The sequence below is a fragment of the Aedes albopictus genome, chromosome 3, assembly GCF_035046485.1.
Source record: "Aedes albopictus strain Foshan chromosome 3, AalbF5, whole genome shotgun sequence".
Taxonomy (NCBI): Eukaryota; Metazoa; Arthropoda; class Insecta; order Diptera; family Culicidae; genus Aedes; species Aedes albopictus.
The window spans coordinates 177,557,359-177,576,537 of NC_085138.1; the positions used below are offsets into that span (position 1 = coordinate 177,557,359).

Here is a 19,179-nt window from a genome sequence, read left to right on the forward strand (position 1 = left end):
TCAAGACGTTTGTCCTTAAGCTGAACAAGGCCCCGGGCCCGGATGGCATTCCGACGGTGGCTATTAAAGCAGCCATCAAAGCTAGCCCTGACATGCTCAGATCAGCTATGCAGAGATGCTTGGATAGAGGCGAGTTTTCGGAGAGGTGGAAAAGGCAAAAATTGGTTCTACTGCCCAAGCACGGGAAGCCACCAGGCGACCCGCCGGCTTATAGACCAATTTGCCTTTAAGACACGACCGGGAAACTCCTAGAGCGGATCATTCTGTCAAGGTTATTGGTCTATATACCGAGAGGACGGACAACGCGGGGCTATCAGACAGCCAGTATAGGTTTCGCAAAGGAAGATCGACAGTGGATGCCATTAGGTCGGTGACTGGATTGGCCGGAATTGCGCTGCAGAAAAAGAGAAGAGGCATACGGTACTGCGCGATCGTAATGCTAGACGTTAGAAACGCCTTCAATAGTGTAAGCTGGGCCGCCATAACTCGCTTAAGTGCCCCGGCTGACCTAAGGCGTATTCTGGGTAGCTACTTCCAGAACAGGGTGCTGATTTACGACACTGAGGAAGGCCAAAAAAAATACAATGTCACCGCGGGGGCACCGCAAGGATCCATCTTGGGCCCGGTACTGTGGAACGTGGCATACGACGGAGTATTGAGGCTAGCACTACCACCGGGAGTAAAGTTGGTTGGCTTTGCTGACGACATTACCCTAGTGGTATACGGTGAGTCGGTCGAAGAGGTGGAATTGACGGCAGCGCATGCGATTGGCATAGTGGAGGGCTGGATGAGGTCGAGGCAACTGACACTCGCACACCACAAGACGGAGGTGGTGGTGGTGAACAACCGCAAGTCTGCACAGCAGGCAGTGGTCACCACGGGCGGGTGCCCGATCGAGTCGTCGCTCACTGAAGCTTCTTGGAGTCATGGTCGACGACAAGTTGAGCTTCAGTAGTCATGTCGAGTATGCTTGTAAGAGGGCGAGCGTAGTAGTTACGGCACTATCTAGGATGATGTCAAACAGTTCGGCAGTTGTCTCGAGTAAGCGAAAGCTGCTCGCGTCAGTAGCGGTGTCCATACTACGGTATGCCGCCGCCGCATGATCGAACGCGCTCAAAGTGCAGAGGAATGTTGACCGACTAGAAAGTACACATAGGCTAATGTGTCTTAGGGTGGCCAGTGCATACCGGACCGTCTCGAAAGACGCGGTATGCGTGCTAGCGGGCATGATGCCGATAGCACTGGTGTTGGCTGAGGATGTTGAGTGCTACGATGAAAGAGGTACTAGAGGTGCGCGACGAAACGCCAGAACTTCGTTTATGGTGAAATGGCAGAGAGTCTGGAACTCTTCAACCAAGGGTAGGTGGGCACACAGGCTCATACCGAGCGTATCCCGGTGGACGTGTAGGCCCCATGGCGAAGTGAACTTTCACATGACACAATTCCTGTCGGGCCATGAGTGCTTTAGGTGGTACTTTCACAGGTTCGGGCATGCAGATTCACCCTCATGTCCGGAGTGTGCAAACAGGGCGGAAACGGCGGAACATGTGCTCTTCGAGTGCCCGCGTTTCGCGGAGCAGAGGTCGAGCATGTTAGAGGTATGCGGTAGGGATCCTACTCCCGATAACATCATAGAGATGAAGTGTACGGGGGTGGACGAGTGGAATGCCGTGTCGACCACGGTATCCACAATTGTGTTTCACCTCCAGAGGAAATGGCGGGCCGACCAACAGTTAGTCGAGTTGCCCCCCTAGAGAAAAGCTGTATGTGACGGCTGACAGTTGATAGTGAGAGTGCGAAAGCACAGTCCCCCCCCCCCCCTCTACGAAGTAATCCCTTACGGGCGTGCCGCGGAGCAAGGTCAGGTAGTGCAGAATGAGGTTTTTCTACGGTGTTGCTAACCAACAGATTTCCTCATTCTATAAAAAAATATGCTTAGTGGTTATCTGTGTAGGGGGATTAGGGGCATAATGGACACCCTAAGCAAATGAGTACTTTAGGCCTGTATAACAGGCCTGTATAAGATATTATCAATTGACTTACGACTTTAACTTGTTTCCTACGTCTTTTAATCATTTACAGCAGGTAGAATGTCTTTATTGTGAAGAAATAATGAATTGTAAACCGTATGTTTTTCAGGGCTGTCAGGAAAGGTACGGGGTGAAATGGACACCCATCGGGGCATAATGGACACCCCTGCATATTTTAAGCTAATTCTTTCGTTACATCGACCAGTAAAGTAATTTGCCTACGGAGATCAACACCACAGATAGAATACTCCATCTTAGACGAGTTTACATAACATCAAAGTTGATTAAACAAACTTTAGGCTAAAATAATCGGATGGATTTTTTCCAAACTCTCTAAAACGCCTAACAGTATGCAATGCGCGTAAATCCATTCGTTATCGCCAGTGTTCATTTTGCCCCGAATCGACTACAACATTTAAAATTGCTATTTTAAGTAAATTCTGATCAAAAATAAAATACTTCATCTATTGCTAAATCTTCGTATACATGTAGATAAGATAACAATTCACTTGTTTTTATGGTGGACTCACTCCAAAACTCGTTATACCTTATTTGATGCTGCTTCGAAATTATAAGAATCTCACCATATGAAAAACATATTTCAATTTCAATGATATTTTGGTTATTTTGGAGCAACATAAATAGTACTTTTGAAAAATAGAACCACGACTTGCTCCTTTACACTTATGCATTAAAAGTTTTACATAAAAGTCAACGGTTTCGACAAAAACAGGGGTGTCCATTTCGCCCCGAGTGTCCATTATGCCCCTAATACCCCTAATCATATTTACACCTTTATAGTTAAGGTACACCGGGGCAAGTTGAAACGGGTGGTGCAAGATGAAACGCGAAGTTTTGAAATAGTTTTCAATACATTTTAGATTTTTTTTCTTTCGCCAAAAGATTGTTTGAATCAAAAACTATGTGTTACGGCATTTATGCTGTTCACCATCAATGGATAACATCATGTTAATCCGCTGTTTCATCTTGCTCCACCCGTTTCAACTTGCCCCGGTGTACGTAAGGCAGATGCCCCCTGTACCCTGTCTAAAAAAATCCTGGCTACTCCAATATCTAATTCATCTGTTTTTAAACAGGATGATTATAAAGGTATAAGATTGAGAAGTATACCCATACCCTGTCTAATAATAAAAGCAATTTATGCCGTTTTTATTGTGTACCTACATAATAGAGAACATCGATTAGACGTTATTTAAACAAAAAAATTAAATGTTTTGGCATTTGTTTCATGCATTTTTATCGGTTTTCCCACAATTTGAGAAATTAAATCCTGAACTCCAGGATTTTTTAGCACAGGAAATAAGACCCTCTACTTGAAAAAATCTATGAAGAATTTTCTGGGAGAATTACTGAAAAAACACCTAAAGGAATTCGCGAAGAAATTCTTAGAGGAATACCTCGAGGAATTCCTAGGGAAAAGGTTGAAATTCTTGAAGGAATCTATGAAGGAACTTCTAGAGGAATCTCTCCTGGAGGAACCCTTGAAGGAAATTTTGAAGGAATCCAAAAAGGAACTCCTGGAGAAACCCCTGAAGAAATTCCTGGAGAAACCTCTGAAGAAACCCTTGAATAAAACCGTGAAGAATTCTCTGAAGTAACTCGTGGATCAATTCCAGAGAAATCTCAGCAGAAATTCCCTGAGGAATCTCTAGAGAAATTCCTGAAAGGAACTCTCAAGCCTCGAGCGGTCGCATCTTCGACTACCTGCAGCGACGCCGCGCTTACGCTGTGTACCAGAAACGTGCATTTTTCATGGTGCGTGTACTCAGTACACGACGCGACCGTTCCCGGGTTAATGGTACTCCTGGATAAAAACATGCAGAAATTCCTGGAGAAAACCCTGAAGAAGTTCTTGGAGGGTTCCCTAATGAATTTCCTAAAGAAATTACTTGATGAATATTTTGTAAAATTTCCTGAAGTAATCCTTGTATACATTCCTGGACGAAACAATGAGAAGTCTCTAAATTAATTCCTGAAGAAACCCCTGATTTCTGAAGAAATCCGTGAAAAAATCCTTAAGGAAAAATGCTGTAGGAATCTCTGCTGAAATTTCGGAAGTAGTCTTTGAACAAAATGCCGGAGGAACTCTTGATACAAAATCCTAGTGGAGTCCGCACTAACGTTTCTTGAGAAATTGTTGAAGGAATTCCTGGAAACTTCTAGAACTATCGTTGAAGGAACCCCAGAAGAAACTCCTTGAGCAATTCCTGCTTGAATAAACTTCAAAAAGGTCCTTTGACGGAACGCTTGAAAAAATCATTAAAGGAACTCCTGGAGAAGTCTATCTAGGAAATCCTGTAGAATTTATTCCATGACTTCCTGAAAAAATCCCTCATCGAATTACTGGTGCATTTACAGGTTGTCTTCTGAACATGCACCACTATTGAAACTTCCCATATTTATATTCTAGCATACAAATTCTGCGTTCTTTGGTTTGTTTCGAAAATTGAGTCTTGAGACACCACGTCCGGCATAAAACTCATCTTTCTTTCATATGTAACCAAGTTTTTCCGTGCGACTTTGACGCAATCATTTCAAATTACTGGTCTTGGCCAATCGAATGGGTCAAACTTAAACGTTGGAAGGAGCAATGATTCCACGGACTTGATGGTTACTTTTTACTTATAGAACGTCATTTGTTTTTGTTTTGGAATTCGGATCCAAAACAAAAAGAAGTTGAATATATGAATTCACTGTTCATCGGGAAAAAAGGATGATTTCCCAACCCATTCGGCAACAATTGGTGAGATTCTACGTTATGACGATGGTTGCTAAATTGGGTTTATTCATGCATTGGTAGGCATCGTCTAAGACGATTGAAAACTTGACCCCACGACAAACTAAATGATATGATCATGGAAATGAAATGTGTATAAAAAGAAACGTAGTTTTATTTAAAAAAATAAAAGATAAAATATTTGGCATCCGTGCTGTTATGTTACACCCTTCAGAAAATAAAACTATCAGACCATATGCTATCTTGACAATAAGAAAATTTTTCCGCGCAGTCCCCATCGTGGCCATGGGCTTCGTCATACATGCGGTGTTTGTGATGAACAGGCTTTTCATGCGTCGTTGGCATACTGAAAATAGCGGAAAAGGGTTATTCATATCCGTCACCTAAAAACTACATCCATTATACCTGAAAACAGCCTTCAAGATCTCCTTTAGGAACGAATCCGGTTCGTTTGCATTCCGTCGTTGCCCACTCTCACATAATGCTCGCAGTACACAGTGGTGACCATGTTTGCCTTTCCTGAAAAACGGAAATTGATGCCTCAAATTGCATTCTCTGCTCCCAAATCACACAGATTAGGTTACTCACGCATCTAGGAACTTTTCAATCTGCAAATACAGATCATGTCGCGTCGAACGATGGTGGTTCAGGAAGAATTTGTCTTCAGGATGGGTGTGCTCTTCAATGCTGCGTTTGCCAAATACGGGATAGAAGCGTTTTTTGCTCAGGTGGTAGTTAGGGGGATGTTTCCGCACCCAGTTTAAGAAATATCTAAAATGAAGAAATGTGATAGTGTTGTGGTAAATTGGATTACTATTAAACATTTTTGAAGTGTTGTAAAATTACTTACTTGCTTAGAACACTATTCCAATCGTTTCTAGTATGATTGTGTGGTGATAGAAAATTCGGTGGAAGGTCTTTCAATGAAAATGACGGATGAGTGCTCTGCCAATTGTTGGCGCTGCTCTGATATGCGCCATATCTGCTGTCATTTGAACTGGTGTAGTACTGGATTCGGTTATTGTAGCCCATTTGTGGTGGCTGATTCTGCTGCTGCAAGTTGTTGTAATAGCTCAAAATGTTCTTTGTTCCATTTGTCTGCTGTTGTTGGCTGCTCCCGTAAGGATTGTTGTAGTAGTATGAGTGTTTATTACTTTGCTCGTACTTATTTGTACTTGTGTCAACGAGGGTGGTGTCATTGAAGTTTTCGTCTTTCCGCCTTAAATGTACCCCATCTGCGACTTGCTCTCGTAGCATTTTGGATATTTCAAAAATCGATATACTGGGCAACTGATAGGCAAGGGCAACCGTTACACCAACCGTGAATAATAAAGTGCTGCCTACGACGGGAATCGTTTGATCGTATACTGAAAATTTGAATATAAACGTGATGTTGGAATCTGAGATTTTAATGAACTGTACACGTAGAGTGAATACATAAAGCAACAGCAACATATTATAAATAAGCTACAGTGAAATATAGTGGAAGTGATTATCTTCATCTTTCGTTCAAAATTTACAGTCACTTTTCTGAAAACAAAGGAAAATTTATCATTCCTAATATCAGTCATTTCAAGAGTAGGCTTCATTATTTGACAAAAAAAAATCAATAATGTTAAAAAGAACAATTATAATAATATATAAAAAATGTCGAGAGGTTGCTATCAATTTGACATTTTACAACGCTCGCAAATATATAAACACATAAAATTTAACTAAAAAAATATCTGCTTGTTGAAATTTGTCCGGCTTAATTAGACGTGAAGGGTAGTCATGTTCTTAATTAAAATACACAGAAAAACAAATTCTAAAAAAATGTTCTTAATTTTATGTTTCTTAATAAATCACAGAGCTTCAGCTTCACTATTTCATTAACAACTTCTACCAACATCTATTTTTTAATCCTTGCTGACTTCCTGAACAAAACATGTTGGTTATAATGGCTTTTCACTATCTTATTTGTATGAGGCGATTGTACCCCTGTAGGCATATACCAGTAATGATTCTATCTCTCTTAGCATTCCTAGTATTTCGTATTGAAAATCAAACAAGACTCTTGATGCTGACCAAGTCTTATAATTATCAACAAACAATTCTCACTTAAACAACTAGCAAAAGCTTTCAGTTACTAACCAACTTGAAACGAGCTGCCTTCGGGGAATTGAAGAAAACGTCTTTTCCTAGACAATACTTTGCTGCTTCCTCCTCCATCATCCGGAATTTGGTCTTGTCTTGTTGTGACTGCATCGTATTTCTGCTCCGTAAGCTCCGCCGCACTCAGTAATCCAATCTGATTGATTGCCAGTAATGCTCCCAGGCAATAGATACACCTTTCTGCACCGAATCTCATTATTGATTTTGTTATGCTATTGCTCTGCTAACGCACTGATGCGGAATAACACTGCACTTCAGTTACGTCCCACACTCAATCTAAACAATCATGTTTCAATTTTATAAACTAAGGGTTGTACTTTTAAGTTCACACTCAGACACCATTCGGAGTTTGACTGAGAGCATTCCAGCGGACTGAATGTGGATTCTTGGCTGGGAGATGTGAAAATGGCTTCGGCAAACAAAGCTCGTCTATGCTGTATCTAGATCATATGCAGTTAACAGCAAACCTATTTTGACCTATTTACGAGTAGAGTGAGAATTGAACAAGAAAAACCGGGGATAAACGAGATCGAATCCAAGTGATATAGAAAGTCGACCGGAGACGTAAAATCTCACCTGACAGTGTCGTGAAGATAAATTGTGGGATGAGCGAAATAGAAAGTTGTGGATAGCTGTTCACCTTATTTCAGAATATTATTATGGCAAGAAGATTTAACATTTTGGGAATAATGTTCATTGGTAGATGAGATTAATGGATACATGACAGTGAATTTTCTAAAATATTTGGTTAACAAGAACAAATTTATAACTCACTGCTTTTGTAATTGCATTAAAAAAATCCTAATGGTTATCATATCTGCGTACATAAAGGGACTTTAAGAGGGATGGAAGGTTTGGCCATAGTCTACGGTACATATATACACTGCCTATCAATAATATGGAATCGTTGCAACACTCAGTATCGCAGCACCCAAAATAGGGAGGAAAAATGGAGTAAACCTGAAACCAATACAGTTGTGGGTACAATTAGTATTTTCAAAGAGAATAAGGGGGGTCGTAAGTGATTTTTGCCTCAAAGACCTGAAATATTCACATTTTAGGGTGATGCAAAACTTTTTAGGGTGCTGAAATATTCAGTAGAGTAAAGTGGGACAAAGGTTCGAGTGGGGCAAGAGTTTCTTTTGAAGTTTTTGAGCACAACTTAAATTATTTCTTTCGGGTGTCAAAGTTGTTCGAAGCCTTTTTGAATAAGAGACTTTCACTCCAAAAATTATGAAAAATGATCAATATTTCGAAAAGTTATGACAAAATATTGGTTTTTGATTAAAAAATTGTAATATGCATTGGTCCATCCAACGCATGGATTGGAATTGTAATGAAATCGAATTCGGTTTTTTATTTTGTGGCGTAACTAGGTACATTTTGAAGATGCTTTAGCATGTATAACTTTTTGCAAAAAAGATTTAGAAATCATGTTTTACACATACTGGGGCAAAAGTTCGAACTGTGGGGCAAGAGTTCGAGTCATGTGGCAACTTTAGGTAAAAACCTAAAATTCTGCAAAATGTGCATATTATCTCTAAAAATGATGGAATTAGTGAGAAAATTCGATCAAAGTTTGAAAAAAAAGGTGTTTTATCTGAATTTCGCGGAAAACTACTAATTTTTGGTGTAATAAATTTAACCCTGATTTGGGTAAAATCCAGATCGCACTTTAAAGTGTATTCCAGTTCCAACATCAAATATTAATGGGTTTCAGATATTAGGAATATCTGAAACCCATTAATATTTGATGTTGGAACTGCAGTAATAGGATTACTAAAGTGTTAACATAGTGTGCTACGGTTAGCGAAATTCCCCAAACACTAGATTCGAACTTTTCCCCCAATGGTGGGGCAAGAGTTCGAATAAAACGCACACATACAAAAAGTGTTGTAACTCAAAATTGGAAAGACATTTGGCGTAGCTTTGTTCAGCAAAATTTTAGCTCATGGATGGTAGAATCACCACACGGTATTCATTTATTTTTAACTGCTTCGATTTTTTGGAAAAACATGAATTTTCAACTAAGGTCGAACTTTTGCCCCACCTTACTCTATGAATGTTGCAATATACAATTTAATATTTATGGTGGGTAGTATTTTACAAGAAATATGGAAACGCTATGTGTGGGTTTTTGGAAAAACTATTACTAGAGAACTTATTAATTGTATACAATGCATACAATGGCACACAATACCTAGGAAGTCAACAATGTTACATTCTAAAAGATACAGTGGCGTTTCGGTTTTATCACTAGTCGTTTTAATCACTACTCGCCCGAATTCACGCTTTTCTATTCGATTTTATCACGATTTCCGTTTCGTTTTTATCACACTTGTTCTAAAACATTTCGAAATCAAAATAAAATCAATACTGCATTGCCCAGTCCACCAAAACTGTTAAAAATGTGAACTACGACTCATATATATTACAGCTAAACGATTTTGAATGAAAAAATTACATTTTTTTCTCGTTTCACCAAATTCACGATTTCGTTTATATCACGGTAAAATTTTTTTTTGATCGTGATAAAACCGAAAAACCACTGTATCAGTTTTTGTCGGATACTAGCAGTCTCCCCCCCCCCCCTCTCCTTATGCGCATCGGTTTTCTAGGAAAGGTTATGAACTGGACTTAATTTTACGAGTCAATCATTTAGCCAAGCTTCGATTGAACCTTTACCAACCTGGTTTCATGTCAACGTTGTGCTTCAATTCAAAATCAGCTAGAAAAGTGAACGAAACTGTCAAACACTTGTGACATCAAGAACAAGTACGCATCGTGAAATTGAAAAGAAGCTGAAAATTTATGAATCGTGCAGTCTGTCGTGTGCCATAAATAATTCAGCACGCACCGACGACAACTGTATTAAGCGAGGGCGTTTAATCCTGGAACTGTGTTTTTGGTCCATTTCTTTTTCTCTATTTGCCATCGTACATCTTACTTCAAGCAAATGGATGCTGAACCATCCTTCTGAAACGTACATAGGAAGAGCTGTGAGGCATGCCATCTGTTGGAATGATATCGTTTAGTGCAATTCTATCTCATTCAAGACAGTCCTTTAAAAAAATGCTCAGTATGATATTTTTGCACCTTTAACCAACTATCCTTTTCCATCACTAACTGTCGAAAATTCACAATCGATACAGTTTTCTCTGTAATGGCTTCCAGTCTCTTTTAATTAAGAACGGATTCTTATGTTTTCATTCGACGTTTCGGACACATTTATTGTGCCTTCTTCTTGGGATCTGATGGACAACAAACAAATTATGTGTTATGTATTATGCTGTGTCTGTGTAGTGTTAATGTGTACTTACTAACAATGTTCCGTTTTATCGTTAAGGGCCTGCAGCATAGGCACCTTTGGTTTATGCTCCGACAACTACAGAACAAGAAAACTGGCATTAACAGGAGCACTCGCTTCGCAGGAGGTATTTTTACTGTTCTGGCTATTTTTGTTCTGGCCGTGGGCTGGATGGGCTGATTTTTCGGAAATCGATCCGGCTCGCAGAAAAGAGGTGCAGTCCCGAGCAGAGGGGAATATCAAATTAATAACTACGAAATCACAAAACCTGTTTTTATATCTTGTTTTGTTATTATTGAATTATCAAGGCATTACGTTTCCATAACATGTTTTGTTGGACAATCTTATTTTGTTATGACCAAACAATTGGTATGCAGCCCTTAAATAACATTTCAATATTACATTCTGTTGTGGAACAAGTTTGGTTATTATTGTATTATTGAGAGTGCACAAATACTTTATGGTATTGCTATCTAAACTAAAACAAATTTTGAAACAAAATCTACGTCATTCTACAACGTTATTTACAGCATTTGAGGGAAAGCAACTGCATATTCACTCATCAATTTGTCTTCCTCTTCCATTTATCATCACATCCAAACTGAGACAAAGTGCATGCCCCATATCACTAGCTAGTATTCCGTGGGAAAAAGTTTGCATAAGGCACCAGAAAAACTGTTTAACGATTTTTTGAAAAGTGCGCAAAGTATGGTACGCTTACGGTATCACATTTGATAAGAGGTGTGGTATATTACGTGACATGGAGGTGCTGTAATGTGTACAAAACAAAGTCCCTGCTGGGCGGCGCGAGGTTTTGCTAAATTTCTGAAATTGACTGAGTTGTAGCTGAAAAGTACCCAAAATACCAGCCACTGCCCAAGTGGCGCAGTACCCTGCATACATCTAAACGAGAACATAGCAGACGATATTGAAGGTTTTTAAGGTTTTCAAAGGGACGTTCCAGATTCCGCCTTTGACATGTGAATTTCAATGATAAAAATGTCAAACTTATGGAGTAAACTTGTTTGAACGAAGCTAATACAGACAGCTGAATCCAAAATTGTAGATGGTTTTGAATGGGATTTTTCAGAAATATGTATTTTGTATTTCACATGTTTTCCCTGTCGTTCCAGAGGATGAAGTCGGATCTACCCATTTGAAAGATAGGTACATGAATAGTTGAAAATACACCTATTAGGGAAGAGAGAAACTGAAATTCTCACATGTTGGTCTAAATATATAGAATTCTCAGCCATCACGAAGTCATATATGATGTAGAATAGGATGCTAAAGTGGAGGCCATACCCGACTAGATGAACATAACAAGAATATATCATAATTATATCTTAATGTGATATAACTAACAAATTATGTTATAATTTTGTTATGACATGGACTGTTTCAAACTTTTTCAAACTAAATTATAACAAAATATATTATAATCTTTTGTAACTAGTTTTGTTACAAATAAATTAGAACAAACTCTGTTATAACTTTGTTATTTCTGCAACTGAACAAAATAATCAGTTGCAAAAATAACATAATTGTATCAGAATATGAAATAATTTTAATTTTTAGCTATATTACAAAAATGAGAAATTTGATTAAGTATTCGTTTTTTTTCATTGCTTGTAGAGCAAAAGGTCGATGGATAACAGGTAAAAGATCAGAAAATGCTTATAAGGAAACAGCTTTATTCTATGTAATTGAAAAATTTTAAAAAAAACATTCAATTGCTGTTGAGGGGCTGCAGTTTTGCTTGTTTTTCATTGCGTAGAATGCCGGAAGCGTATCCGGCTACCCTCAAAACTGAGAAGTACTCATATTTTTTCAACTTTGAACCGATTTAAGTGAACTTCGACTCGTTTGAATAAGAAATCTTTTTTTTTTATTGATTGGTTATGCGAATAGAACGATTGGGTTACGCGGTATTTCCAAAAGTCCAAATTTTCTGGAACATATCCTTATGCTATTGAGGGGCCCAGATGCAAAGAGGTGTAAGTGACCGTTTTGTCGAGTTTGAGCTGAACATATCAAAAAATCTTCAGATTTCAAGCTCACAGGAACTTTATAAAGATTATTTTTATGATGATTAGAAAAATTACAGTAAATCAGAGAAAATTGGGTTGATATTGAAACTCCATACATTTTGAATGGGATGAAAAACTGGTGAAAAACTTCAAAGCTCATTTACTCGAAAGTGGGTTTTTGTAACTTACACCCCTTTGCTTCTAGGCTCCTCTATTCTAATATCGGCGTTGTTGGAGTTAGCGTATTGAAAAGATATGGTCTCTCGTGAAACATGCTTCGTAATTACACTGTTGAAAACGCTTTGACATCCACGTGCAGCACAACAGAACATGTGCTCGATGAACAAATTGAGATTTGAATTATGAAAATGCTACGGTCAACCTTGGCTTGGTCAGCCAAAGCAAAATCAAGAAATTGACATTTATGCTTCGTAAGGATTACTTTGAAGTCAATACTTTGGGCCTAGGCTGGGCGGATATGCTATTGGTGATTTGATGGTGCATGAAGAAGAAGAAGAACGATGGTGTTTTGAAAAATCCTATCCCTACCACACAGGAGAAGATTTTAAAATGCCTCTATAAAATCTAAAACAAAATCTAATTAAAAACGGTTTGATGTACTGTGTAAGGGGGGGGGGGGGGGGGTCGGCCAATGACCATTTTGTTTGGACGAATAAATTTTTTTGTATGGACTAATGACCACGCAGGAGGGGGGGGGGTTGAGAAGTCCCAAAAAAATGACCACGTGGTTTATGAACAGCCCCTAAGACCTTGGATGGACTACATATTGAACGTATAAATTTAAATTTATCATTTTTTTTTCTTGGTAAGGTACTTAATTTGTACCAATCACCAATTGGGTTTTTAAATTAAGAATAATATATTGATTTTTTGGTTTTATTCGAAAGAGCACTTTTTTTTTAAGCCAGTATGATTTTTTTCAGATTTTTTAAACTTTATTTTGATACCTAAATTCAATTACAAAAAGATTTTTTGAAATCACCTTTTGACAGCTGGGCAACTGCTTGACAGCTCCGCCCAGTACGAAATGCGGCGAGGGGTGATTCGACAAATCGCTCCCATACAAACTTTAAATCGATTTTTAAATAGGTTCCCGGGCACCAAAGTTCATGAAAATTTGGATTTCGGCTCAGTTTGGCATGTAGATTGTGAATATGGAATTATCTCAACACCACTAAAGAAGCCAATTACAGCTGGTCTAAAATTCCACGTGTATGGCAATTCGGGGTTTTTCTTAACTCACGATGACCAGATCGGTTCAGTCGGATTTGTTTTTGATGGAAAAAAATAATCTGGATCAAATGAGATCAATATTGTCAAAATCGGAGAAAATTTATCGCAGATATAACCATTACATAGTTTACCTTCTTTATTTTATTGTCTGCTGTTTCATATTATGAAGTAAAAAATAAAGGCATTGCAACGTCTAGAAATTTCATCAGACTCTTCCGTATTTTTTATTTTATTCATTGCTATAATTTGAGTTTTGGGTAAATATAGCATCATAGCTATTGATATGTTTATCTTTGTATTAATTTCCTTCTTTCAATATCCCAGCCCCGTAACGGTGCCAAATTCCTATCACTTTTCTACGATTCCCAATGCTTATAGGTTAAGTAAAATTTTAGCTTCAAAAAGTGATACATCTGCAAATGAGTTTTTTTTATCTCAAAATTGAGTAAACTTAGTTGAATTTATATGTCATTTTAACAGAACTACTATTCTAACCTCTAATTATAACGTCAAAAAGTACCGAACAGACTATGTATTACGAAGTAATGAATGTTAGTGAGAGTGGAGATAGCAAATATGGTACCTACTAAATAATTCTAATCAATAAAAATGTCAACTATACAGACAATTGGCTTCTTTAGTGGTGTTGAGATAATTCCATATTCACAATCTACATGCCAAACTGAGCCGAAATCCAAATTTTCATGAACTTTGGTGCCCGGGAACCTATTTAAACATCGATTTAAAGTTTGTATGGGAGCGATTTGTCGAATCACCCCTCGTCGCATTTCTTACTGGGCGGAGCTGTCAAGCAGTTGCCCAGCTGTCAAAAGGTGATTTCAAAAAATCTTTTTGTAATTGAATTTAGGTATCAAAATAAAGTTTTAAAAATCTTAAAAAAAATCATACTGGCTTAAAAAAAGGTGCTCTTTCGAATAAAATCAAAAAATCAATATATTATTCTTAATTTAAAAACCCAATTCTGCTCAATTGATGATTGCATTTGTCTATTATAACTTTTTTCTTTCGATCTATTATTATTCGATCATATATTGTTTGACATTATGTCATAAATATCTTTTTTCATTACTAAAAATAATCTAAAACAGAATAAAACTAAACAGCATCTGCAGAAATAATCATATCGGCATATGATATAATTACCTTTTACCTTCGCTCACGTAGGTACGTGTATAATCGCCGTTCTCACAACGCGAACAAAACAAAAAATAAAATAAAAAAACCATCTCCGTCTGGAAAGAATCTTTGTCGCCGCCAAAATGCACCCCATGACGAAGCTCATGTCGAATTCGTTTATTTGCACCGCCTGCACCGCTTTGCCACCGGGTGTAGCAAACTTGCACCGAAACCGTTCGTTTATTCGCAGGTACTGTTCTGTTTTGACACCCGATTGGCACCGGTGCAAGAAAATGCTACACCCAGTTTGAGCTCGGTGTAGCAGGTACAAAGCTAGTTTTACCAATCCATGCATATCGCTGAACTTGTATCGTGGTTTTGTTTTGGTAAGAATGATGATTTTCTCTTCGGCATTAGGTAAACAGTTTTCTTGGATATTCATTAAACTGCAAATCTGTGCGTTTAAAAATTATTTAAACTTGATCGATATTATCACGTCTTTCAATCAACTTCTGAGGAATCTTCAAAATTTATCGGTAACATGAAATTTCAAAGAGTTGATTCAACGTATATTTTTCCCATTGCTATTTTTTTTTTGATTATCGCTAATATGTGGATTATTTAAAATGATTTTAATCATTAGAATTTTCTGTCGCATGGTGACAGAATTATGAAAAAATTGACGTAATAAAATTTTGATAAGCCCAGAATAGAATAAAAATCTATTCATTTAAATTGGACTGAAATATTACTAAAGTAACATTTTGTAGGTACAAACAGTTTGAAAACCCGTAAATTCTATTTTTTTTTTCTTACAACAAATATTGAATTTTTGAATTACATTGAAAGTCAAACAAATGTCACTAAAGTATGGTTAAAGCGTTTTTAATGTGAGCGTTTCAATAACGTTATGTTTTAAAAAGCATATATTTATTTTTCGTTAAGCGTTGTAGCTAAACGTTTTCCATTGAACTGCCTTTAATTTTTTTTGTGTTAAATTTATGCGCTTAGATTGTTTACAATTGTATGTTAGCATCTTTTTTATTAGGCAACGGAAATTGTGAAATTATTTTAATTGAAAAATTATGATATAACGAGAATTTGAAGAAGATAAATAATGTAGGAGTGTTAAAACATTGGATAACAATTTCCAAGTAATATTTATTATTACAAGTTTATTATGTACAAGTGGGTTACTAAAAACTTTTAAAATTGTTAAATTGGATATAGAAAGTAAAAAATAAAAAATAAATAAAAAATATTTTATGAAATTAAAATGACTAAAAAATTATTTTGTTAATCACGGAAAACATTGATGTTTATTTTTGATATCCTTTATTGTTTTCATTGACTTTCTCACGCGCTCTTACTAATACCATCATAAGCTGTCAAAAACTTGCACGGAAACCGTTCGATTATCCGGTGGCAATTGCTACACCGGTGCAGTGCACCGTCGGGAATAAACGAATTCGACATCAATCATAAATAGTCGACTAGCAACTTTTTCGTCGTTCTCTTTGTTCCGAAACAGCCGACGACGGGCCATGCGAACGCCACCACTGTTATTAGTGTTACAGTGCACATGTCTGCGCACCGCGATAGCGTTGTTGGTAAGAGAGAGAGGTTCATTGTTTGATCTTGCATTCAAATCTCTGTCTATTTTTGTCCTGTGACTGGCAAACATGAAATGGGGGAATGAGGAAACTGGCAATACGTAGAACCAGTAAAGCTTCTATCGTCCCTCACTGCAAGTGCTGTGATAGCCTCATTGGTAAAGGCGACTGAAAATTTACGATAGCAGGATTGGAGGTTCAAATCCCGTCCATGTTTGTAAGTTTTATAATGAATTCGATTTTTTTTATATGATCTATTATTTTCTAAAAATAGAATAACACACTTAAAATAATTTTTATCATTTTTATTGATATTTTTCGGTGAGCCAAAGAAAACACGCTTTTTATCTGTGTGACGTTTCGGCCTACTCTTTTCTTTCAGCCATCCTCAGACACTAAAATTTATTTGAAAAAGATACACAATTTTAACAATTAACATATAACATTAAGCACAATTAACTTTTTTCCCATCACAACTCACATTCAGATCACTTAAGACGTCCATCCTCCTCATGGACTTAAGTTTTTGGACATGATGCTGTTCCAAAACAACGGACGTGTGGAGAAAACTTGGCTGCCAAAACAAGAAAACGGGCGTTATTTGGATTACAACTCCGAGAGTCCTTTCACGCACAAACGCAACACAGCGATCGCTCTGGCGGATAGAGCGATCAAACTCACGGATGCGGAAAACCGCCCACAAGCAATAGACATGGTTAAAAGGATATTAAAATGCAATAATTATCCGGAATGGTTCATTGTAAATGTCCTAAAGCAAAGAGTGCATAAGCATTACAATAGTCTGGAAGATGGGAGAGAGGTGGAGGAAACAAAGTATGTTTCCACACCTTACATCCCACACTTAAGTGAGAAACTTAATAAAATTCTCAAGAATAAAGGGTTAACTTTGGCAGTTAAGGCAAAAAACAAAATAAAGGACGAGATTTTCACCAAATTAAAAGACCCCATTCCACCAGGGTCGCAGAAAAATGTGGTGTACTCCGTACCGTGTGGAACCAAGGACGGTAAGGTGTATATCGGACAAACAGGCAAAAAACTGGACACACGAATAAACGAGCACAAGAATGACGTCAGAAGAAACGACAACAGAACAGGATTAACGCAACACACACTATGTGACGGACACATTTTCAACTTTGACGAAACTAAAATAGTAGAACGAATTGCTGACCAGGAAAGCAGGATTGCAGCGGAGACATTCCACATCAAGCTGGCAGGCGAAAACAACACAGTCAACCTCCAACGTGAATGTGGAACGTTCAACGCAAACTACAATGCGTTAGTGGTTAAGCTGAGACAGATGACGAACGATGAGCGACGACGACGAGAAAACGAAAACCAACGACGAATATCACAACCACGACGTACCCCACCAGATAGTGGTACGTGATCGCCCAGCAGAATAGGAGGTGAAAGTTGCTGCGGTGATCTGAATGTGAGTTGTGATGGGAAAAAAGTTAATTGTGCTTAATGTTATATGTTAATTGTTAAAATTGTGTATCTTTTTCAAATAAATTTTAGTGTCTGAGGATGGCTGAAAGAAAAGAGTAGACCGAAACGTCACACAGATAAAAAGCGTGTTTTCTTTGGCTCACCGAAAAATATCAATAAAAATGATAAATATCAGTTAACGGTGATTAACACAACCAATTAAACTTAAAATAATTACCCAAAAATGAGTAAAAAAAGTTAGTTTTTACCCTAATTTTGCTTTCGGAATGTTATCAATAACTCTTTAATATCAAAATTTGTTATTGAAATATTTCCCAAATCCACTGTTATTAAGTTGTTATTGCCACTAACAAAACATGTTATTAAATTGATTTTTCAGGAACAAATTTTTGTTATGTGACTTGTTATTTTGCCGCTTATGACAGACAAGTTTATAACTCAATATGTTATGTTAATAACATGAAAATTACTAATTCCATTATGCAGTTATTTTGCCAAAATAACGCATTTTGTTATGCTGTTGTTATTCTCTTCTGCTCGGGGTCTGCTTCGCGCCACTTTCACACTTGTTCTGTAGAAGCGTGTGTTCCGTTTGTTTGCTGCTCGGCTCTACTATTGTTTCGTAATGTGTGTAGGATGCCGGCGTACGTACTGCTGAGGTTGTCAGTGTCTGTACGCTTATTGGCTGTGTTGGGTGTATTTATAATGTGACATGTTTCGAGTGTTGGTAGATTCTGTTTCTTACGACTGGAGTCTAACAGTTGTGTGTCGTCGAAATTAAAAGTATGATGGTGGCCGATGGAATGGTCCAGCAGCGCCGTTCGTTCCCTGAGTGTGGCTATTTCTTCATCCTCCGCTGTCTTTCCCCGCTCCCACAAGCTTCGTAGTCTGTTGGAACAGGAGCGGTGACTAGCTAGCCGTGTTCGCAGTTGGTTCGACGTCATGCCTACGTAGCAAGCCGAACAGTCTTCGCATGGGATCCTGTATATCACATTCGAACGGTTGAGTTTTTCTACTGGAACAGGTGTTCGAGACAGCAATGGCAATCCGCTGTCACCCACGATCGCGGATCTGGTAATGGAAACGCTTCTAGACACGGTGATGGCGAGAATCGCGTTTCCGGTACCAGTGCTGAAAAAGTACGTGGATGATCTTCTTTTAGCAGTACCCAGGGAGAAAATCGCGGAAGTGTTGGAATTCTTCAACCAGTACCACGCAAGAATGCAGTTCACGGTGGAGGTGGAAGACGACGGACGAATCCCGTATTTAGACTTGCTGCTGGTCCGTCAAACTGACCAGATAGTGAAAACAGAGTGGTACATGAAACCAATTGCATCCGGCCGGTTTCTAAACTACCACTCGGCGCACAGCATGAAGCAAAGGGTGAATGTAGCATCCAACTTCAATCAACGAGTCAAGACGT

General features: G+C 38.1%; 1 protein-coding gene across 1 annotated transcript; it reads right to left on the minus strand.

Moving 5' to 3' along the window:
* Positions 1-4,814: 4,814 nt before the first annotated feature.
* Positions 4,815-7,455, minus strand: LOC109433402 (uncharacterized). Its single transcript, XM_019709833.3, has 5 exons — positions 6,922-7,455; positions 5,639-6,155; positions 5,377-5,559; positions 5,194-5,307; positions 4,815-5,134 (listed from the first exon to the last, which is right to left on the minus strand). Exons 1-5 carry the CDS (start codon positions 7,136-7,138, stop codon positions 4,999-5,001), a joined length of 1,167 nt encoding a protein of 388 aa, XP_019565378.3. The 5' UTR covers positions 7,139-7,455; the 3' UTR covers positions 4,815-4,998.
* Between the last annotated feature and the right edge of the window lie 11,724 nt (positions 7,456-19,179).